The 18,933-nt window shown below is 43.9% G+C and overlaps 2 protein-coding genes across 2 annotated transcripts in view; both read left to right on the top strand.

Moving 5' to 3' along the window:
• Positions 1-7,198, top strand: part of LOC115793469 (bone morphogenetic protein receptor type-2) — a 34,551-nt gene extending 27,353 nt beyond the window's left edge. The window contains exons 9-13 of the mRNA XM_030748488.1: positions 301-448; positions 642-778; positions 2,770-2,942; positions 3,042-4,381; positions 5,398-7,198. Coding sequence (XP_030604348.1) covers positions 301-448; positions 642-778; positions 2,770-2,942; positions 3,042-4,381; positions 5,398-5,651 — 2,052 coding nt within the window. The 3' untranslated portion in view covers positions 5,652-7,198. The remainder of the gene's footprint in view (positions 1-300; positions 449-641; positions 779-2,769; positions 2,943-3,041; positions 4,382-5,397) is intronic.
• A 3,941-nt stretch (positions 7,199-11,139) lies between these two features.
• On the top strand, positions 11,140-18,009 carry fam117ba (family with sequence similarity 117 member Ba; the record flags this gene model as incomplete). Its single annotated transcript, XM_030746805.1, has 7 exons — positions 11,140-11,358; positions 14,957-15,040; positions 15,185-15,295; positions 16,273-16,416; positions 16,586-16,793; positions 16,884-17,004; positions 17,702-18,009. Coding segments are annotated over 7 exons (1,113 nt in total), but the record flags the coding sequence as incomplete, so codon positions are not given.
• Between the last annotated feature and the right edge of the window lie 924 nt (positions 18,010-18,933).

The following is an 18,933-nucleotide window of genomic DNA, read 5'->3' on the forward strand; positions in this document are numbered from 1 at the left end:
AAGAGATCATGCCAATATTCATGAGTTGACTAGTCTACTAGAACAAAAGTAAAGCACCAGAAAACAGGTATGTATTCAGTTGTCTGCACTTTGGTGTATTTGCTGCATCTTCCAGCAGTTTCAGCCCAGTTCAGATGAAATGAGAATTGGCATGGCTGCTGAACAAAACATGCAGAACATACTGAACTGTTTTTACTTTGCTCCGCTCTTTATTGCGGGCGACCAAAAAGATTTTTCTGTGTGCGTTTTTCCCCTCATGTTTTCTACCATACTTCCATTTACTCATGCTTTGTCTGCCAGGTGGGAACTATCCGTTACATGGCTCCAGAGGTGCTCGAGGGCGCAGTGAACCTGAGGGACTGTGAGGCAGCGCTGAAGCAGGTGGATATGTATGCACTAGGGCTCGTCTACTGGGAGACCTTCATGAGATGTACTGACCTTTTCCCTGGTGAGAGATCTTTTTTGTGTCAAGTGTGTTTTGAGCCATTTTTACTGTGGGACAGAGCAACGCTGCAGCTTAAGAGAAATGTGACTGTTTTTTGTAATGAAGGTGCATTGATAACAAGCTTGATGAATTATTTCTGCTATCTCAAAGACATCTAAAACCAAGCTTTCTTTGTGCTATCCCTGCCTACCTCTAGGAGAGTCTGTGCCAGAGTACCAGATGGCCTTTCAGGCGGAGGCAGGGAACCACCCAACGTTTGAGGACATGCAAGTTCTGGTGTCCAGGGAGAAGCAGAGGCCTAAATTCCCTGAGGCCTGGAAAGAGAACAGTCTGGTGTGTATGTAGGAAGTACAGCTAAAATGAGAATGCTATGAGAATACTGCCACATTGTAACTGGAAGTGATACAGCACTGTGGTACTGAATCACTTCCTGTGCCTGTTGCTACACACAGCGGTGTTTTTCTGCTTACTAATCTTGTGTAGCTTGTTTAATTTGAAATCTATAGGTAACGACTTAGCTTAAAGTGTAATTTTCACGTTCTTTATCCAAAGCACACTTTCTGCTGAATCGCATGCAGATTATTAGCAAGGCCACCTGTGCATAGAAAGCGTGGTCATCCAACCAGCATCACATCAGCGATCAGCTAATAGAGGCCTAAACAATACGGCCTGCAGTCAATCTATTTTCACCAATTATTTCTTAAATAAGTAGTCCTCTCCATGACAATATTCCTCTTGAAACAAGGTTCATTTTAATCTAAATTTTATAAATTTCTAAAATGAGACCAGTGTTACCCAGAATGTTCAAATTCACATCTCAGTCAAGTTTGAATCCCAGCTACCTTGACCTGAAGGCAAAGGTCAGAGGTATTCTGAAAATCTTGTGAACCCGATAAGTCAAGAACGATCTCATCTAGCAGCTACCTAAACTCTACTCCACAGAAGTCAATTATTTCATTAATACTTTTACATCCTCACTGGATACTGTTGCAATACTGAGGTTATTGTGCTCAGCCCTAAAAAGGTTAGGAACCAGATACGTAGTCTGGATGGCATTACTTTGGCCTACAGTCCTACATATTAAACAAATATGTAGGACTGCTTTCTTGCTTTTGTGCCATATCTCTTAAAATGAGAACCATCCTGTCTCAAAGTGATGCTGAATAACTAGTTCATGCATTTATTACTTCTAGGCTAGACTGTTGTAATTCATTATTATCAGGCTGTCCTAAAAGCCCCCTGAAAAGCCTTCAGCTGATCCAAAATGCTGCAGCTAGAGTACTGACAGGGACTAGAAAGAGAGAGCAGATTTCTCCCATATTGGCTTCTCTTCATTGGCTCCCTGTTAAATCTAGAATAGAATTTAAAATCCTTCTCCTCACATACAAGGTCTTGAATAATCAGGCACCATCTAATCTCAAAGACCTCATAGTGCCATATCACCCCAACAGAGCACTTCGCTCTCAGACTGCTGGCTTACTTGTGGTTCCTAGGATACTTCAGAGTAGAATGGGAGGCAGAGCCTTCAGCTTTCAGGCGCCTCTTCTGTGGAACCAGCTCCCAGTTTGGATTCGGGAGACAGACACCCTCTCTATTTTTAAGATTAGGCTTAAAACTTTCCTTTTTGATCAAGCTTATAGTTAGGGCTGGATCAGGTGATCCTGAACCCTCCCTTACACTGCAATACACTTAGGCTGCTGGGAGGTTCCCATGATGCACTGAGCATTTCTTCTTCACTCACCTATTTTCCGTCTCTGTGTTTATACACCACTCTGCATTTAATCATTGAAAGCCGCAGTCTGGAGGGTCACTCAAACCAAGACCTGCAAGGTCAAGAACTGTTGCATATGCCGCTACGCCAAGTTAACCGAGGCTGCAGAGCAGAGAATGAGAACTGCTATCAGCAGCTACAGTCCAAGATGATAATGTTTGGAATCTGTGTGAAACTCACTGTTGGCAGCTGAACATCTTATTCAGTCATTTATTTGGTACAAGGTACTTGACAATTGAAATAACAGCAGAGAACATTAAGGTGTACTATTAGTTTTTCCTCATATTCACACACACTCTGTGCCTGCAAACACACACCAAAGTCTTTCAGAGCTCCCCAAATGCAGCAAATCCAAACCACCCTGTCTTGTCATTTAAAAAAAACATTTTTTTAATATAATGCCTCACATTTAAAGTTTACAGCAACTCCCTTTCTAAAGTTACTTCAGTGTAGGAGACAAAATCCAGGAAGTGTTTCTATTGCAAGGTCTGCAGTGTTGATATTGTTGATACTGGCCATGTTGTTAATAGCCATAATAAACTCTGTATTCCAGGCGGTTCGCTCTCTGAAAGAGACGATGGAAGACTGTTGGGACCAGGACGCAGAGGCTCGCCTCACAGCTCAGTGTGCTGAGGAACGACTGGCAGAGCTGCTCCTCATATGGGACCGCTCCAAGTCTGTCAGCCCCACACTCAACCCCATGTCCACAACACTACACAATGAGAGGTAAGCTCCAACAAAGCCGCTTCCTGTCATTGTGTACATTGTTTCAAATGATCTCCTGAAGGTTTTTCACACTGTTTCTTTGTCCATGTTTGACTCCAGAAATCGAATGACACCAAAGTCTGGCCCATACACAGACCATTCGTCCACCTACATTGAAGAACATGAGGGTGTAGCTAAGAACACACAGGTGGACACAACTAGCTCTGTGACTAGCAGAGTTGGGGTTGGGGCTGGAGAGAGGAACAGGAATTCCATCAACCAGGAGCGCCAGCAGCAAGCCAACGCCCGTCTGCCCAGCCCAGAAGGCAGCACAACCAGCATGGGCCTGAGAGGCAGCCCTTCAGCCTCCACTACAACTACCACTATCATCTCTGAGTCAGAGGGACCCACAGGGGCCGCCACCGTGCCCGTGTGCCTACACTTGACCCAAGAAGACCTGGAAACCACAAAGCTGGATCCTAAAGAAGTAGACAAGAACCTGAAGGAGAGCTCAGATGAGAACCTAATGGAGCACTCCCAGAAGCAGTTCTGCTCACCTGACCCGCTGAGCCCTGGCAGTTCCAGCCTGCTCTATCCTCTTATCAAGATGGCGAGTGAGGCCTCCGGCACATCAGACACCACTGCCACAATGCCCACCACCATCTTTCCCCTGCCCAAGCAGCAAAACTTGCCCAAGAGGCCATCCAGTCTGCCCCTGCGTAACAAGCCTGCCAAGAAGGAATCCTCCTCCTCTTCACTCAGGTTTAAATTTGGGCGCTCAGGGAAGTCCAACCTGCGGCAGGTGGAGGGGACAAAGATAAACATTACTGCAGTTACAGGCTCAAATTCAGCCGTAGAGGCTCACCGGGGCACAGGCACAAACAACTTACCTGTTCTACGGGATACACACGCCAATGGTGGCATTAACGGCACTGTTAACGGTCATATCAGTGCTGGGATCTCATCCCTGGTGACAGGTGGAGCAACGGGTTTCGGAGGCTCCACCATAACTCACAATGGGTCTGGAGCCCTGAGGTCAGACGACAGCCGGCTGTCCCTCGGTGTCATCACAGCCAGCCCCGATGAACACGAACCACTTTTGAGCCGAGAACGAGAGCAGCCCGATCAAAGAGACACGTCCACGAACATGACCGCTCTGCGCTCAGCCCGTCCCAACACCAACAACAACAACAGCAACACAGGCCATGGCCAAGGGGACGGCGACAGCGGTGGGGAGAGCGATGGAGGCGAGGAGGAGGGGAGCAGTGAGGGCGCAAGCAGGGAAGCTACAGTGCCCCCAGGAGAAAGCTCACTGTCAGGGACTGTTGCAGCAGACCCCCAGGGGGAAGCTTCAGTCAGCATGAGAGGAGAGGCCCTGCTCCGGCAGCCCAGAGCCCGCAGGCCCGAGAGACCCAACTCCCTGGATCTGTCCTTCACAACGCAGGACTTGGCCTCACTAGGTGAGATTAGGTTGCTAGTATTCAATAGTTTTATTATTATCAACCAATCATACAGGTTCTAAACCAGCAAAGTGTGTTATGTTGTCTGTGGGCCACTGGATCCTACTGCAGTGTCTAATAAGAGCTTTAATTTTCTCCAAGGGTTCAGTAATTTCCAAACCGAGGAAATTACTGAACAGGAGGAAACAGTACATTTGTTAGAAGCTGGTGGTCTGACACATGCCAGTCAGTGCAACATATTTTTAATAATTTCTTAATAATGATGGACATGACTCAGGAATATATCAGGCTTTGAAGCACACGTTACTTGTCAATACATTCAGTGTTGGTTTGACTCTGGATAAAATGTATTGGAAAGAAGACACAAAGTACCACTAGATTAAATTTAATAATCACATTTGACAAACTGGAGTCTAAAACTCTTTGGCATATTTCATCTACTAAAATAAAACAGCCCTTTGTTGCTAAATTTAATTATTCCTAATTGTAGTTCATCCGTTATTAACTGTGCACATGGAAATCTGTTTGCTCATCACATTTATTAAGCAGAAGGGAGAGTTTTGTTGCATTATGGGAAATGTAGGGTCCAACAGTCGGGACTGTTTTCATTTTGGTCATTCTTTTTTATATTCCAGTTATTGGATTTATTAATAAGCTGATTTATCCGGAATTATTTGAATTGTTTAATAAAATAATAATACTGGAGGGGGAAAAAAGCTTGTTAGATGTTGAAATCTTTTTTTTTTTTTTTTTTTTTTTTTCCTTGGTGTCCTAGTCAAATAAAATAAGAAACAGAAGATCTGATTCATTTTTTTTAAATTTCATTTGCAATATTTTATAAATTAAATAACTAATCTAGCAATTCAGGTAATAATCAAGGGGTTAATAGATAAAATGTTTGGTACAGACCTTTTTCAGGACATGTTTCCCGTGGTCTCAGACTCACTAGTCTTTGTGTTTCATGCACTTTGGTGTAAAAGTTGCTACATCGTTCACTGATTCATCCTTTTTTCCAGGGGAGGGTTTCATCCAGCCAGATGGAGCCTTGGGGACCGGAGAAAAGATCAAGAAGCGCGTCAAAACCCCTTATTCTCTGAAGAAGTGGCGACCCACCACGTGGGTCATCTCCACAGACACCCGGGGGCCAGAGGTTAACAACAACGGTTCCACCCGAGGTCAAAGTCACAGTCAGAACCGGCCCAAGTCCAGTTCAGCCATCTACCTGCGAGGGGGCAGCTTGGCCAGCGAACCCAGCGACACGCATGTGTGAACTTGGACCTTCTGACAAGACTGGCAACAATAACCAGAGAGCGCTTGGTTACTTTGTGTTGAGCTCTCTGCTCTGAATCAGCACGAGGAAGCTATGGAGTATGTCATGAACCAACAATCGAGTCTGATCATGTACAGTAATTAGGTCTGTCTCGCTCCTGTGTGTCTTTCTGATGGCATTGCTTTAAATGGAATCCAGCTATGCAGCATTCTCATTCGCTTCTTGTTTCTGCATTGTTTTTTTTTTTAAATCTCCCCTTGTTGGTTTGAAGTTTCATAGTGATACTTTGAATAGAATTCTTTTTTTTTTTTTCTTTGTGCACTTTGAACCAATTTGAAATCAGTGTTTCCTAACCCTGTCTGTTGCGACCAAGACGAAGTGTGGTCTCTAAACTTAAACGGGCGATGAAAAACAATCAACACTCGGAGTGCTCTGTTTCTCATACTTTCCTCTGTCAAGTAAAGTGAGAGTGGGCTCTGTAAAATAATTAACGGTCTTAAAAGACAAAACCAACTTTTTAAAAATGTTTCTTTGTATGCAATACCAATCGTCTCATTCACTTTGTATCTTCTTTTTTTTTATCATACTTTTTAAGTGTGCAATAGGATGTAGCTTTTAGATGCTTTCAGTGTTTTTATTGCTTCCATTATTTTTTTTTATCCTGTCATTATTTTTGATATGTTAATGTTAATTGTTTGATATGTTAATCTCTGTTGCACTTATGAATAGTCACAGTCGTTTTGTAAACAATCCTACACACACACACACTGTTGTAACCCCCCCCCCCCCCCCCCTCCCCAAACTGACTCAAGAGGAGAAACTAGCTGACAATCCTCCTCTGTGGACTATCTTTACGGGGATGCTAACACTAAAGAATCAATCCCAGCTGATTATAAAAATGAATTATCGTGGAACTTCTCTGCTTGCACAATTACACCAGTAACGAATCTCATTCTGGGGTCTTACAATCACCGGAGTCCAACCTACGGAGGGATCTGTTACAGTGGCTGACTCAATCACTGTACCACTATTATCTGACCTCATTGTGTACTCTGCATTCAGCTGTCTGACTGAAAGACATGAAATATTAGAAAGCCCAGATTCTGCTGTTGGAACACAAATCAGAAACTAAACTTAAAAAAAAAACAAAAAAAACTGAAGCACGCTGGATATTATTTTTGCTTCTTGTTGTCTCATCCCCTGATGTTGGAGTGAGTGAGTCTGTGTGCGTTGCGTGAATGTGCATGTGTTGTTTACTTGCGCTGTACAGGCGAGCTAAAATGTCAACGTACTCGTTCTGTATTTTCAGCGCTGCTTCAGGGCATATGAAAAGATCTCATTTATGTTTTTGTAATCTGTAGTTTGTATGAAAAAAAAAAAAGAACACCTATATGTATCGCATTAATATTTGCATCATTTTTATGGTAATCAGTTTTGCATTCAATGGACATGGCCTTTGATTCCATTGCTATGCGTCTGCTTGGTACACTTTCTTGGTACAGTACAAGTCAGTATGGAAGAAAAAACTCAATAAATGTATGAAATAATTGTTGGGTATATATGTTAAATGTGTGTTTGAGTTCATGCCTTCTGATGCCTCTGAGGTTTTTTGTCAGCAAGATTATGAAGAAAAACTACAAAGCTCAAATTTTGGAAATCTGGTGAAAATGTGGAGAATGGGCAATGTTAGAACCATGAAATGTTAATGAAATCAGCGTAATTTGACTTATAGTTGTGAAATACCTCATTTATTGCCACTGATTGTGAAAACAATAAGAAAACGATCTTCAAAATGCCTTTATTGTTTTAAAAAGGTCTTCCTCACACAATTTTTGAACATTTTGTTAGCACAGAATTGATGTGATACAGTGTTGGTCAGTGCCATTGGTAAATCTGCTGATAGCTGACAACAAGGCCAATATCTGATGCTGACACTGCTGACAGACGCACTCAGTATTAAGAAATGCCCCCCATTATAGCTCATTGTTGTCAGGTTGCTTAAAATAGTCGCATTAATTATGATTGGAGCTCCGTTTGTGTTATTTCTGTGATGGGCACTGCCATATTAGTTGTCTAGGGGAGACAAATCTCATGGGGGTTGCGTCAGGAAGGGCATCCGGTGTGAAAATCTGCCAAATCAAATCAGCGGAGCTACCCGCTGTGGCGACCCCTTGTGAATGAGGGAGAACCCGAAAGTGTCTTTTTTTTCCGTTTAGAATAAAACCGTGGCAGCCGGACTACATCTGCATGTGAAACCCTTCTGTTTCCTGGATGCAAATGAAATGATCTGAGACAGAAATAACAGGATTTTTGCAGCCCCGTCAACAAACCCTCCTAATTCTCACCGAATGATACGCTGAAGCCGACACACAAGGTAGTGGTTTCATCTCTCTCACTTGTTTACCTCACCTCTCTTCTCCGCCGTCTGCTCAAAGCGCCCTAGCAACTGCAGCATCAGCGCGTGCAGCGCAGCGTTGGTACGCTACGTCAGAGCGTTCCTTCGGCTCCGTTAAGTCAGCCGGCAGCAGCCAGGACTGTACCGGAAGTCGACCGCCGCGCATTCAAAATAAAGTCGCAAACAGGCGTTTTCATGGGATTATTTTATTTTTCTTGTGATAATTAAGAAATTCAGTGTTTGATAGAGAGCGCGGGCTAATACGGTAGTTTATTTTTCATGTTGATAATTTTAAACATTGTGTATATCTGTTTTATATTGCTTCATGATGGCCATACTTATTTGGTCAAAAGATAACTTGCAGTCATGATCACGATTGCAGGTTGGCGGATATTAATGTAGGATCTGTGCAAGACAGTAGCTTTAGATCCTAGTGATAGCTGATATTGTGTTTTTGTGTCCTAACCTATGGAGAGCTGTGGTAGTTGTACAATTAGGTTCCCGACAGCGTTATTTTTTCAGTTTGAAAATAATAACCGGAAGTGTTGTTTATACCGGTTGACTTCACATTACTTTGATCCCATCTCCCGTAGTGTCAGTGGAGTCTAGCCCAGCATCACCGCCTTCTTCTTTCTATCCCTTCTGAATGTTCTATCACTGTCTTGTTTTTTTGTTTGTTTTTTGTTTGTATGTTTGTTTAGGTTTTTTGTTTGTTTGTTTTTCCAGCACATCAAAATCTCCGCCAGGCACACGACGCATCCTTCTTCAGTTTTTAAAAGCGTTTTCAGTAGATGCTTGAAGCTGTCGCGTTGCTTCAGCCGGGAGAGAAAAACATCCATCCACGACGTCGAGGAGGCAGGGTGCGAACACAGCAACGCCCATTTTGACACCAACGGTATCATTACGGTCCTCACGAAGACCGTTTTTCTATTTTTCTTTTTCTGTTATCTACCTGTTTATATCTGAGAGTACTTTCCTCACTTGTAGTCTTCACCCCGGTCATTCTGCCCTGCCTTTTCCCACCAGCTCTTTAGCATCTTCGAGTAGCGGCAACAGGGGCTGGGGCTGCCGAAGAGCTCCATGCCCCTTTGCATACAGTGCACCTCGACCGCATTTTGCAGGTGAGCGTGTTTTTCCATACACAGCGTCAGGAATGTGGATGATGCTCCTGTGCCACACACTAAGCATGGGTTATAATAACAACGTGGAATGTGTTTTGATGATGCAGGTGAAATGTGTGGGGAGGGGTGGCGTGGCGTGCCTCCCAGTAAACACAATTGGCCTACATTGCACTGTGCAGGCTTTTGCATGGCGATCGAACGTGCTGGGAGCATTTATTTTTCATGCTAAGTTTAATATGCAGATAACTTCTCACCTGAGAGTTGTGCATTGTAAATGCTGCCTTTGTATCATCCTGTAAAGAATCAGTATCCACAGAGACAGCATGCAGGGTCCACAGTAAGAAGCCAAGCAACGTCAAACATAAAATGTCATTTATTCTAGTAGTCGTTTTTAGGCCAGAATACCTTTAAAATATTGTGATTGTGGCCTTTTTGCCGGCTTTATGACCCATTATTTTGTTGCTGTATGCTGGCTGTATTACCTTTCTCCTCAACAGATAAAGCCCACATCTTTCTCGTGGCTGATTTCAGACTCTTTTCTAAAAAAATAAATAAATGCTGGCAGAAGATTTTCAGAGTAATGTCTCTGATAAGGCCAAGAACCAATATTGGTGTAACAGCAACATGCAGCGGGCTGAGCCACTCTCCTACTATTTCTGCTGCTGCTACTACTACCACCAGTGTTACTATTGCTGGTAGTGTGCAGTACGCTGTACAGGTGATTTGTGGACACGCGTTGAGACAGGAAAAAGCTGCCGTCAAAATAAAGCGGTCTGAGCGCTGCTGGCAGACTGCTGATGCTCAAAACCCCGTTTACTTACACACTCACAAGTGCTGCTGTGTTTAATAAAGATCAGTCAGCAGCACCCCCCCCCCCCCCCCCCCCCCCCCCCCCCCCCCCCCCCCCCCCCCCCCCGTTTCCTAGCAACAGCTATATGCACTGGTCAAGGCCCCTGCCAAATTTATCTCAAGGACACACACATTGCCACTCAGCGCAGTGTGTTTGTATGTATGGATTCATGTTGCATTTACTTTTGCATTATAAGAAAAATTTGTTTCGTGTTTGGCTCCCATAAAAGTAAAAATTCGCTCCCCTCCAGGCTGTGAAAAGTTTATTTCATTTCACATTTGTTTAATTATTCAGTAGAAATGTGGCTAAAGTTCATGGAAATCCACAAAAAAAATTCCTCCTTTTTTTTTTGTTTAATAATTCCAGTATGTAAATAATCATGATCTCAGCATTGATCAAAATCATTGTGATTTTTTTCCATAATCAAGCTTTCTACCCACTATCTGCCACATTAAGGTGTCGAAAATGTAATTCATTAGATTGTTACAGGCACTGTGATAAATAATAAGCTTTCTCTGTTCTGATGGCTTTAAAAAACTCAGATTTGCATTCTTAATGTGTTCTTAATTCTGTACCAGCAAACCTAAAAAAGATGAGCAGAATCACAATGAGTAATGTTACTGACCAGGTGGTAATAAATTGTTACCCCTGTACCATAATATGTATACCAGACTCTTGCCTATACACCAGCCTAGGAGTTGTGCAACTCATTGATGGTGCTGGTACCCTGCAGGGACCCATGGGTCTCAGTGGACCAGTGCAAAACCTGCCACTGCCACTTTAAATAACAGTCAGCTGGGTACACTACCTTCTCTGTGTACCTCCACCCCGCTCTGCTTTAAGGTGTTTTAATGCCATTAACCGGGGGGCCTGTGTGAGATTTAGCTGTTGGCCTATCCTCTCTGCCCAGCATGGGACTGATTAACATCAATCCGGCCACACACACACACACACACACACACACTCCCAGACACAAATGTACATACACATAGACCTAGACAGACAGAGCGAGCTTATCCTGCAGGCCAGCTTAATGTCTGGTGATTTGTTGACGAGTTTACCATGTGTTTACATCAAACTCATCAGTCCCTCCTCTTTTTCAGACTGTATCCGTGGCCTTAACCTCCCACATCTCTCCTTTGGTTGTCCTCCGCATCCTCTGGCATTCCCCCTCCCCTCCCTCTGAGTACTTTGTTCTTCATTCTCCTCCCGGGCTCCCGCCATCGCGTCCAGCTGTGGCCCTCACAGGGCACGCTTGCTGGCTCTCACCTGACAGGTCCCTGGCCTCAGGACGGCAGCCAGCAACAGCACGTTCCCTACATGAGGGACAAAGCGACGCAGGTGAGTACAGCGGGCTGTTTGCACGTGTAGGTCATTAAATTAGGGGCTGCATAAAGTTTAAGTTTTCTTATATGCACAGGCCAAAATCAAGCAAATGACAAGTAAAGGCTAGTATAAAACTAGTATAAAACTATTATTGCTACTACTAGGAGAGGAAAAGCCCAAAAGGTTTAATGTGTCATAATTTTAAAAAGTCTTAAAATTTAACATTGAAACTTGTTTGTCTCTGAATGGTATTTTGTGTGGAAAATTACAAACTGTATTTTAAGAAATGAGGTTCAACAAATGGCACTTAACACAAAGGTCCCCTGAGGCTGAAGAGAATATCATTTGGGTAGTGTGTCAAAATTGAACGCATTTAAGAAAAAAAAATAATACCTGCCAATGATGCTTGAGAAGAATTTGAGATTACTTTAACTATACTGGTCAAAAAATTAAAGGAACACTTTTTAATCAGCGTATAGCATCAAGTCACTTAAACATCTGGGATATTGATCTGGTCAGTTAAGTAGCAGAGGGGGTTGTTAATTAGTTTCAGCTGCTTTGGTGTTAATGAACTTAACAACATGTGTACTAGAGGGGCAACAATTACACAACCCCCAAAATAGGAACAGGTTTGAGAGGTGGGGGCAACTGATAATTTTTTCCTCCTTATCTTTTTTCTCTAGTTTTTCATTTGTGTAGAATCAGTGTCTACTGCTAGCATGAGGTGATACCCAGGCCCTATAGAGATTGCACAGATAGCCCAACTCCTCCAGAATGGTACATCAATATGTGCCATTGTCAGAAGGTTTGCTGTGTCTCCCAGCACAGTCACAAGAGCATGGAGGAGATTCCAAGAGACAGGCAGTCTAGGCGAGCTGGACAGGGCCACAGAAGGAGCTTAAAGGGGACATATCATGCAAAATCCACTTTTTTAGCCCTTAAATGCATTTTTTTTGTGTACTTTGTGTGTCTAGGAGTGCAGATAATTTAAATTTATTCTCTCCCGGTGCTGCGTAGATATCTTTATATTCTTTTTGGATCATATTTTTCAGTCTGTTCAGTTTTCTCTATTCCCTAATACGTGGAACTGCTAAACAACGTCATGGACTTTCGCTGCTATCAAACTACAAAAATGGCTGAACGGGGTGGAGTGGAACGCTCTGCGACCTGGAGGGGGCGGGGCTTAAAATGTGTCATTCACATTTAAAGGGACCGCACCAAAACTAGTTGCTCTGAGACGCGCCTCAGAACAGGTGTAAATGAGGGGTCTGTGGAGCTACAATAACGAGGGATTCAGACCAAAGCATTGCAGTTCTACTTTATATAGACCACAAGTGAATAATTTACATATGAAAAGGAAGGATTTAAAGGCATGATATGTCTCCTCTAACCCATCAGCAGGACCGGTATCTGCTCCTTTGTGCAAAGAGGAACAGGATGAGCTCTACCAGAGCCCTAAAAAAAGACCACTTGTGTGAATGTCTCTGACCAAACAATCAGAAACAGAATTCATGAGGATGGCCTGATATTCTCTATTTAATGCAATTCAGTTTTATTTATATATCGCCCAATCACAACAATTCTTTACATGGTAAGGTAAAGACTCTACAATAATGACTGACTGTCATTTGGTATTGGGATAAATTCCTTGGATCCATTGTCAGACTCTATGCTGGTACAGTAGGGTCCTTGGTTCCAGCTGGTACACAGCAGTGCCTGGCACAGTGTAGCAGTACTCCTGTAGGCTGTTCCTGGAGGATGAAGGAATTGCCTGCCCTAAATCTAAATCTAAATCTGAATCTAATAGAACACCTCCTCCTGACACTGCCAGGTTGCACCCCAGACTGTCCAGGAGCTCAGCGATGCTCTGGTCCAGATCTGCGAGGAGATCCCCAGGACATTATAATTTTCATTTTTCACCTGTGAGCTTATTGTATTTGGTCCTCTACTTCTCAAACACCTCTCCCATCCGTACGGTCCCATGGTACGGTCAATTGCAGCAGGCCCACCAGGTCTGCCAGGAGCCCCCCTGTGTGCAGCAGCGTTGCAACTTCGCTCCAGCCTTGATAAAAGCAATGGAGCCTTCTGCTGTTTGTTGTTGCTTGCTGAGAAAGATCCCTCTGCTGACAGCCTCTGCAATAATTCCTAACACCTGTTTGTGGCATCACCAATCATGGCCCTCTCCCAGGGCTTTTGGGCAACAGCTTAAGATGTTTTCTATTGATCCTCTTCCCTGGCAAAGTGGGCATGTGGGCATTCTGCAAGACTCCAGGAGAAGAGGTTGGTTGGGGTGGGGAGGACATCATGGACTAACTGGCTGTTCTTATCCTTATACTAATCTGGTGTGGCTCAGCTATAACCACAAGATCTTGCTTACTCCCATTGAGTCCACGCTGTTGCTGTTGCATCCTAACCATCCTGCTAGATCAGGATTCTGCCACCCCTGCTTGGATCTGTTCCAGGTCCAGTTGGCTTCTTTCCTTGTCCTGGGGCTTGTCATACTGAGATCTTGGGATATTGCAAAGTCCTGCTCATCCTACTCCAACTGTCCCCACCACCAAACTGTGCCACAAATGCTCTTCTGCCTGGTCAACAGACACTTGAGCCCTCCACTTCCTGCCTGTCCTCACCTTGCTGGAGTCTCTATAAAGCAGCACCTCTATTGCCTGGAAAGCCATGAATTCTTCTGACAGGCTGCTGAAGGGAAGTTCTTCCTCCCATATAAAGCCATATGCTGCTTGGGCTGCAATCAAGGTCCAACTACCTATGCAGGAAATGGCTAATCGTGGAAGGTTTTGAGAGAAAGATTTCCTCTCAAAACCCCCCACGATGGTCAGTGGGACATCATAAACCAGTAATGGCCAGAAGAGTCGTGGCAGGATGTCATGCTGGTAAATCCAGGCCTTGAACTTTTCCGACAGCCTTGACTTGTCACCAATACAAGTCAAGTTTTCAACTCTCTGCCAGTTTCTTGAAGTGTGGCCGTGCCCCTCAGTGTGTTTTTAAACACCTTCCCCAGGCTCTTAACTGGCCTCCTCAGTTATTAAATGAGACATGAAACAAACTATGCTGCACATGTCCTGTAAGTCAGTTGTATAAATGAGGAATTATAGTGGTCCAAGAATACAGCCTTGGGGCACATCACATTTTAATAGTGCTTTTAGAAATGCAACCAAGAATTCTAAATGCTCTGTGTTTCATATTTTTTAAATGTAAGTAATAAGATATTATTAAAGCCATATTAAAAATATATATCTGTTTAGAAGGTTAAGACAGATTGCAGACTATTGTATCATCATGCTGTTTTGCCCAGAACAGCTTAGAATATGAACAGTCAGCTCTAAGAGTACCTGGAAGATATTTCTTTGTCAGCAGCTAAAGAAATCAATACACAATAAAACAAAATAATTATGTTTATTGACAGAAGTTGTAATAGTGGTTGGCCTTGTGATTAAATAAAATCATGGATTACTTGAATTATTTATGAATTGGCAAATGTTGTTTTGGTTTTACTTTGACTTTTTTTTCCCTACATGACTCCTTATTTGGTCATTTGGTCTGTGTGTTTAAGCTTTAGGTCTAAACAGTGTGTATGTGCGTCTGTCTGTGTTAGACCCCCAGGGCCTGGGCAGATGAGAGGAGGAGGGGCTCTCACAAACGCTCGGCTTCCTGTGGGAGCACCGACCAGCTCAAGGAGGTCACATTCTCACCTGATTACAGGCCCAAATAAACAACAAATCACACTTTAGTCTTGCACACTGATGCTGCTTTTAGAGCATAATGAACCGCTTGTTGCCCACATGCCACCGTTAACATTAATGTCTGTATACGTCCTCTCCAGATTGCCAAATTGCGGCAGCAGCTACAGCGCAGCAAACGCAGCAGCCGCCATCGGAGGGATAAAGAGCGCAAGTCCCCTTTCAATGGCAGCCATACCATCATTCAGTCGCAGGTAGGAGAAAGATTGTGTAGCTCTCTTAGAGTAACTAGGTTGGGTCCCTGATCTGGGATTTTTGACGACGTCCCACTTTTCTTCATGTCCTTATTTAGCGCCTGTGTGTGCGTGTATGTGCATCTCCTGGTAAGTTGGGTGCATTTGATGTAGACACACATGCTTGTAGTGGCCATGTCACGCTGCCAGGGTTGGCAGCAGACCATATGAACTGGATGGGCAACCGACTTTGACAGGGCGGCATTCAGCTCAAGCCACTTTGGTAAAAGTTTTTCATTACCAAATTGTACGAATTAGAACTAAGCTGAGAGTGGACAGTGACTACTGAGCAGCCTGGACCCCTGAGGCCCGTCCATAATGCTGCAGCTGCATGCTACTGTATGTGACAGAGGTGGGAGCAGGGAAACTCATGAGTTCTGTTGGAGTGCAGCTGTCCAGCTATCTGGATATCCTCATGAGACAAAGAGAATGAAGGGCTGGCTCAGATATTGTGGAGCTTCGTTCATATGTTCATTCACTGCTATATTGAGCGTTATCACATTATCTATCAGTCCTTGTCCTTACATATTACTAAAAATGGACATATGTAGCTCACAGAAGCCTTTCCTTGCTCCCCCAGCCCTCAGATTAACTCGGTTTATATTTTTCAGGAAATTCCTGAACCCAAAAAAAATAATTTTCCTCATTTAGTCCATATGGTTTTATTGTGTCAAGTCCAGCACTTCTGTCTGCAGGTTGCTTACAGTTCCCATCCAATCTGGGATGCAGAAATCATTTCCCGTTCCATTCATGTTAATCTTAAAATACACCCATAATTTTTTGGTGTTCCCTGACACAGGTGCTCAGAAATATACTTACATATTTGTTTCTTTCTATGGCATCAACAATTTCAAACCACTACAGCTAAATCCAAGACAATCGATTTGTAATCATATTCACAATTTGTATTAATTGCGGTCTGTGTTGTGTTTTTGCAGTCACCTATGCCCAAGACCATTCTGATACCCATCCCAATATCCAAGTCATCAGCCCCTCGTTTCCGCAACAGTGTGGAGGGCCTCAACCAGGAGATTGAACGCATCATCATCCGTGACACCCCCGAGAAGGACGAGACCATTGTTGTGAGTTCCAGTGAATTAATGTGCTCCCAGTTTGTAGTGTTAAATGTTGTGTTCAAGATTGGAGATTAAGCCCTCTGTACAATAATGTTATTGTGACTTTGTGTGTGTGTGTGTGTGTGTGTGTGTGTGTGTGTGTGTGTGTGTGTGTGTGTGTGTGTGTGTGCAACAGCCACAAGATGTCCCTGATGGGCACCGTGCACCCCCGCCTGTCCCCCTACAGCGCAGTAGCAGCACCCGCAGCATCGACACACAAACTCCTTCAGGCGGGGGCCTGAGTGGTAACCATAGCAACTGTAGTAGCCGTCCTGACTCCATCTCACCCTCCTACCTCACTGTCCTCAATGACGTGGGTGGAGGCAGCCCCTATGAGGACAAAGGTGATTAACACACACACACAAGATTCAAAGCTAGGTGTCTGGCAGCGTGAGATCAATGCGTTGCTAACCTGCCTTCTCTCCTGTTCTCAGAACTGGGCCCCTGCTCCCCGCTACCCAAATACGCTGCCTCTCCCAGACCCAACAACAGCTACATGTTCAAGAGAGAACCTCCAGAGGGCTGTGAGAAAGTCAAAGTATTCGAGGAGTCCATGTGAGTGGAGAGCCAAGTGAGGGCCAGGAGGTGATAAACAGTGGGTTGGAGACTAGCTGCTGAAAATAGCTGGAGTTAGCTGAGAGTGGGCAAAGATCAAAAACAGTGAGGAAATAGCAGACACAAGCAGCACTCCTAATGAATTATTATGGTCTATGCCATGTGATTCCTGTACCAGCAAACAGGTTAGCGATCAGATTAAAAGTTGAGTGTTTTGTAGTTTACACATTTTGTTTTGTGTTGAGCTGCATCACCTCCAAAAACCAATAAATGTAGGTTGTCAACACAAAATTATACATATTTACATTTCTTATAGTACAATCACATAGAATGACCAAAATCAACACTGAATATATCAATTATCAAGTGTGTGTGTGTGTGTGTGTGTGTGTGTGAGAGAGAGAGAGAGAGAGAGCGAAAACCTTAAAATACCTGTCCACTGTACAGTTACATTGTTGTCCAAAAAACATTAAAAATGAGTGAGTCTGGCATTAGCAGCAATATTCCCTTATTATCATATTTCACTCAGCCCCACATAAACAGTCCCGCTGCTACAAATACAGATTAATACATATGCAGAAAATAGTCCCCAAGAAATACCCATTTTCCACCAAATCTAAGCTGTAAATTATGATGAGCTTGTATAATAAAGAGAGATTGAAATGTAGGCTAAATGTGTCTCTGCATGTGTTTCCAGGCCCAAGCCTCTGCAGGAGATCCCTCCCTTTCTGTGTCCCGACCGCAACAAGGTCAACTTCATTCCCAACAGCGGCTCTGCCTTCTGCCTTGTCAGCATCCTTAAGCCCTTACTTCCTGCCCCGGACCTCAACTTTCGCCCCGGGGTGGGCCTGCAAAGCCTGTCCCCATCCCTCGTGCCTCTGTCCACCCAGCCCTGCCTCCTGGAGGAGCCCGAGAGTTTCTGATGGCCCCCTGCAGCCTTTCAGTCCACACACACACACACACACACACACACCCTTCCTCTCCTCTAAAACAACCCACCACCACCAACAACAAAATGAGAAAACATTTGAGGAAACAACCCTTCTGCTCTAAAAACTGCCTTCAGCATGCCAGCTAAGCTCTCTCTGATGTCCTTATCTTGTTGAAAAAGCGCTTCCCACTGCCTCTCCTCCTCAGACAACTACAATGTGAGAGTCCTGCAGGCCTGAGCAGGCATCTGCAACTAACATTTCATCGCTTTCTTCTATCTTTAGTGCTGGTTATTGTTACTGTTTTTTGGGAGGAAAAGGGCGGAAGGACAGACTCTTTTATTTCATCGTATTATACCATGGCGCCTTTCCACGGACATATCTTTTTTTCTATCTGTAGATATTTCTCTTGATATGAAATATGCCTTCCATGATAACAAAACAAAGGCTGCTGGTTTCCTTAGTGACCAAGCGTTTGACCACAGAGGCTAATTTTGGTGCTGCCAGAAAATATCGTAGCAAAACTTGAAGGGTCGTGAAATAGAGAAGTTAAAAATGTGCCTGATATTTTTGATTGATCAGTTTCCCTAAACCGTCATAGTGCTCTGATGACATTGATCTTTAGATGAGACATCTTTGCACTATCATGGCCATATCTTCATAGAGAAAGGCTGAGCCAGCTAGGAGAAAAAAAACAAAACACTAAGATGGTGCATCGTTCACACCTGGAAACAATAAATACTGTATTTGGACCACCTGTAAACCAAATCCAGACATCTGTTTTGTACTTTTATTAGCTGTTTGCCATAAAAGTTGGCTCTAAACGGGTACAAACTGGTGCCTTTGTTACTCTAACTGGTAGCAGTGAACTGGTCCCGTGCTGGGAGGTATGTATCTATGGGAAACACAGGCCAGGGCTCAGTGTGCAGCGTGTTCAGCCTCCTTCCCAAGCACCAGCCTTTGCTCACAGCGTCCCTTTTTTAACTCCACCATATTTATT

This window comes from Archocentrus centrarchus, chromosome 2, assembly GCF_007364275.1.
Source record: "Archocentrus centrarchus isolate MPI-CPG fArcCen1 chromosome 2, fArcCen1, whole genome shotgun sequence".
Classification (NCBI taxonomy): domain Eukaryota; kingdom Metazoa; phylum Chordata; class Actinopteri; order Cichliformes; family Cichlidae; genus Archocentrus; species Archocentrus centrarchus.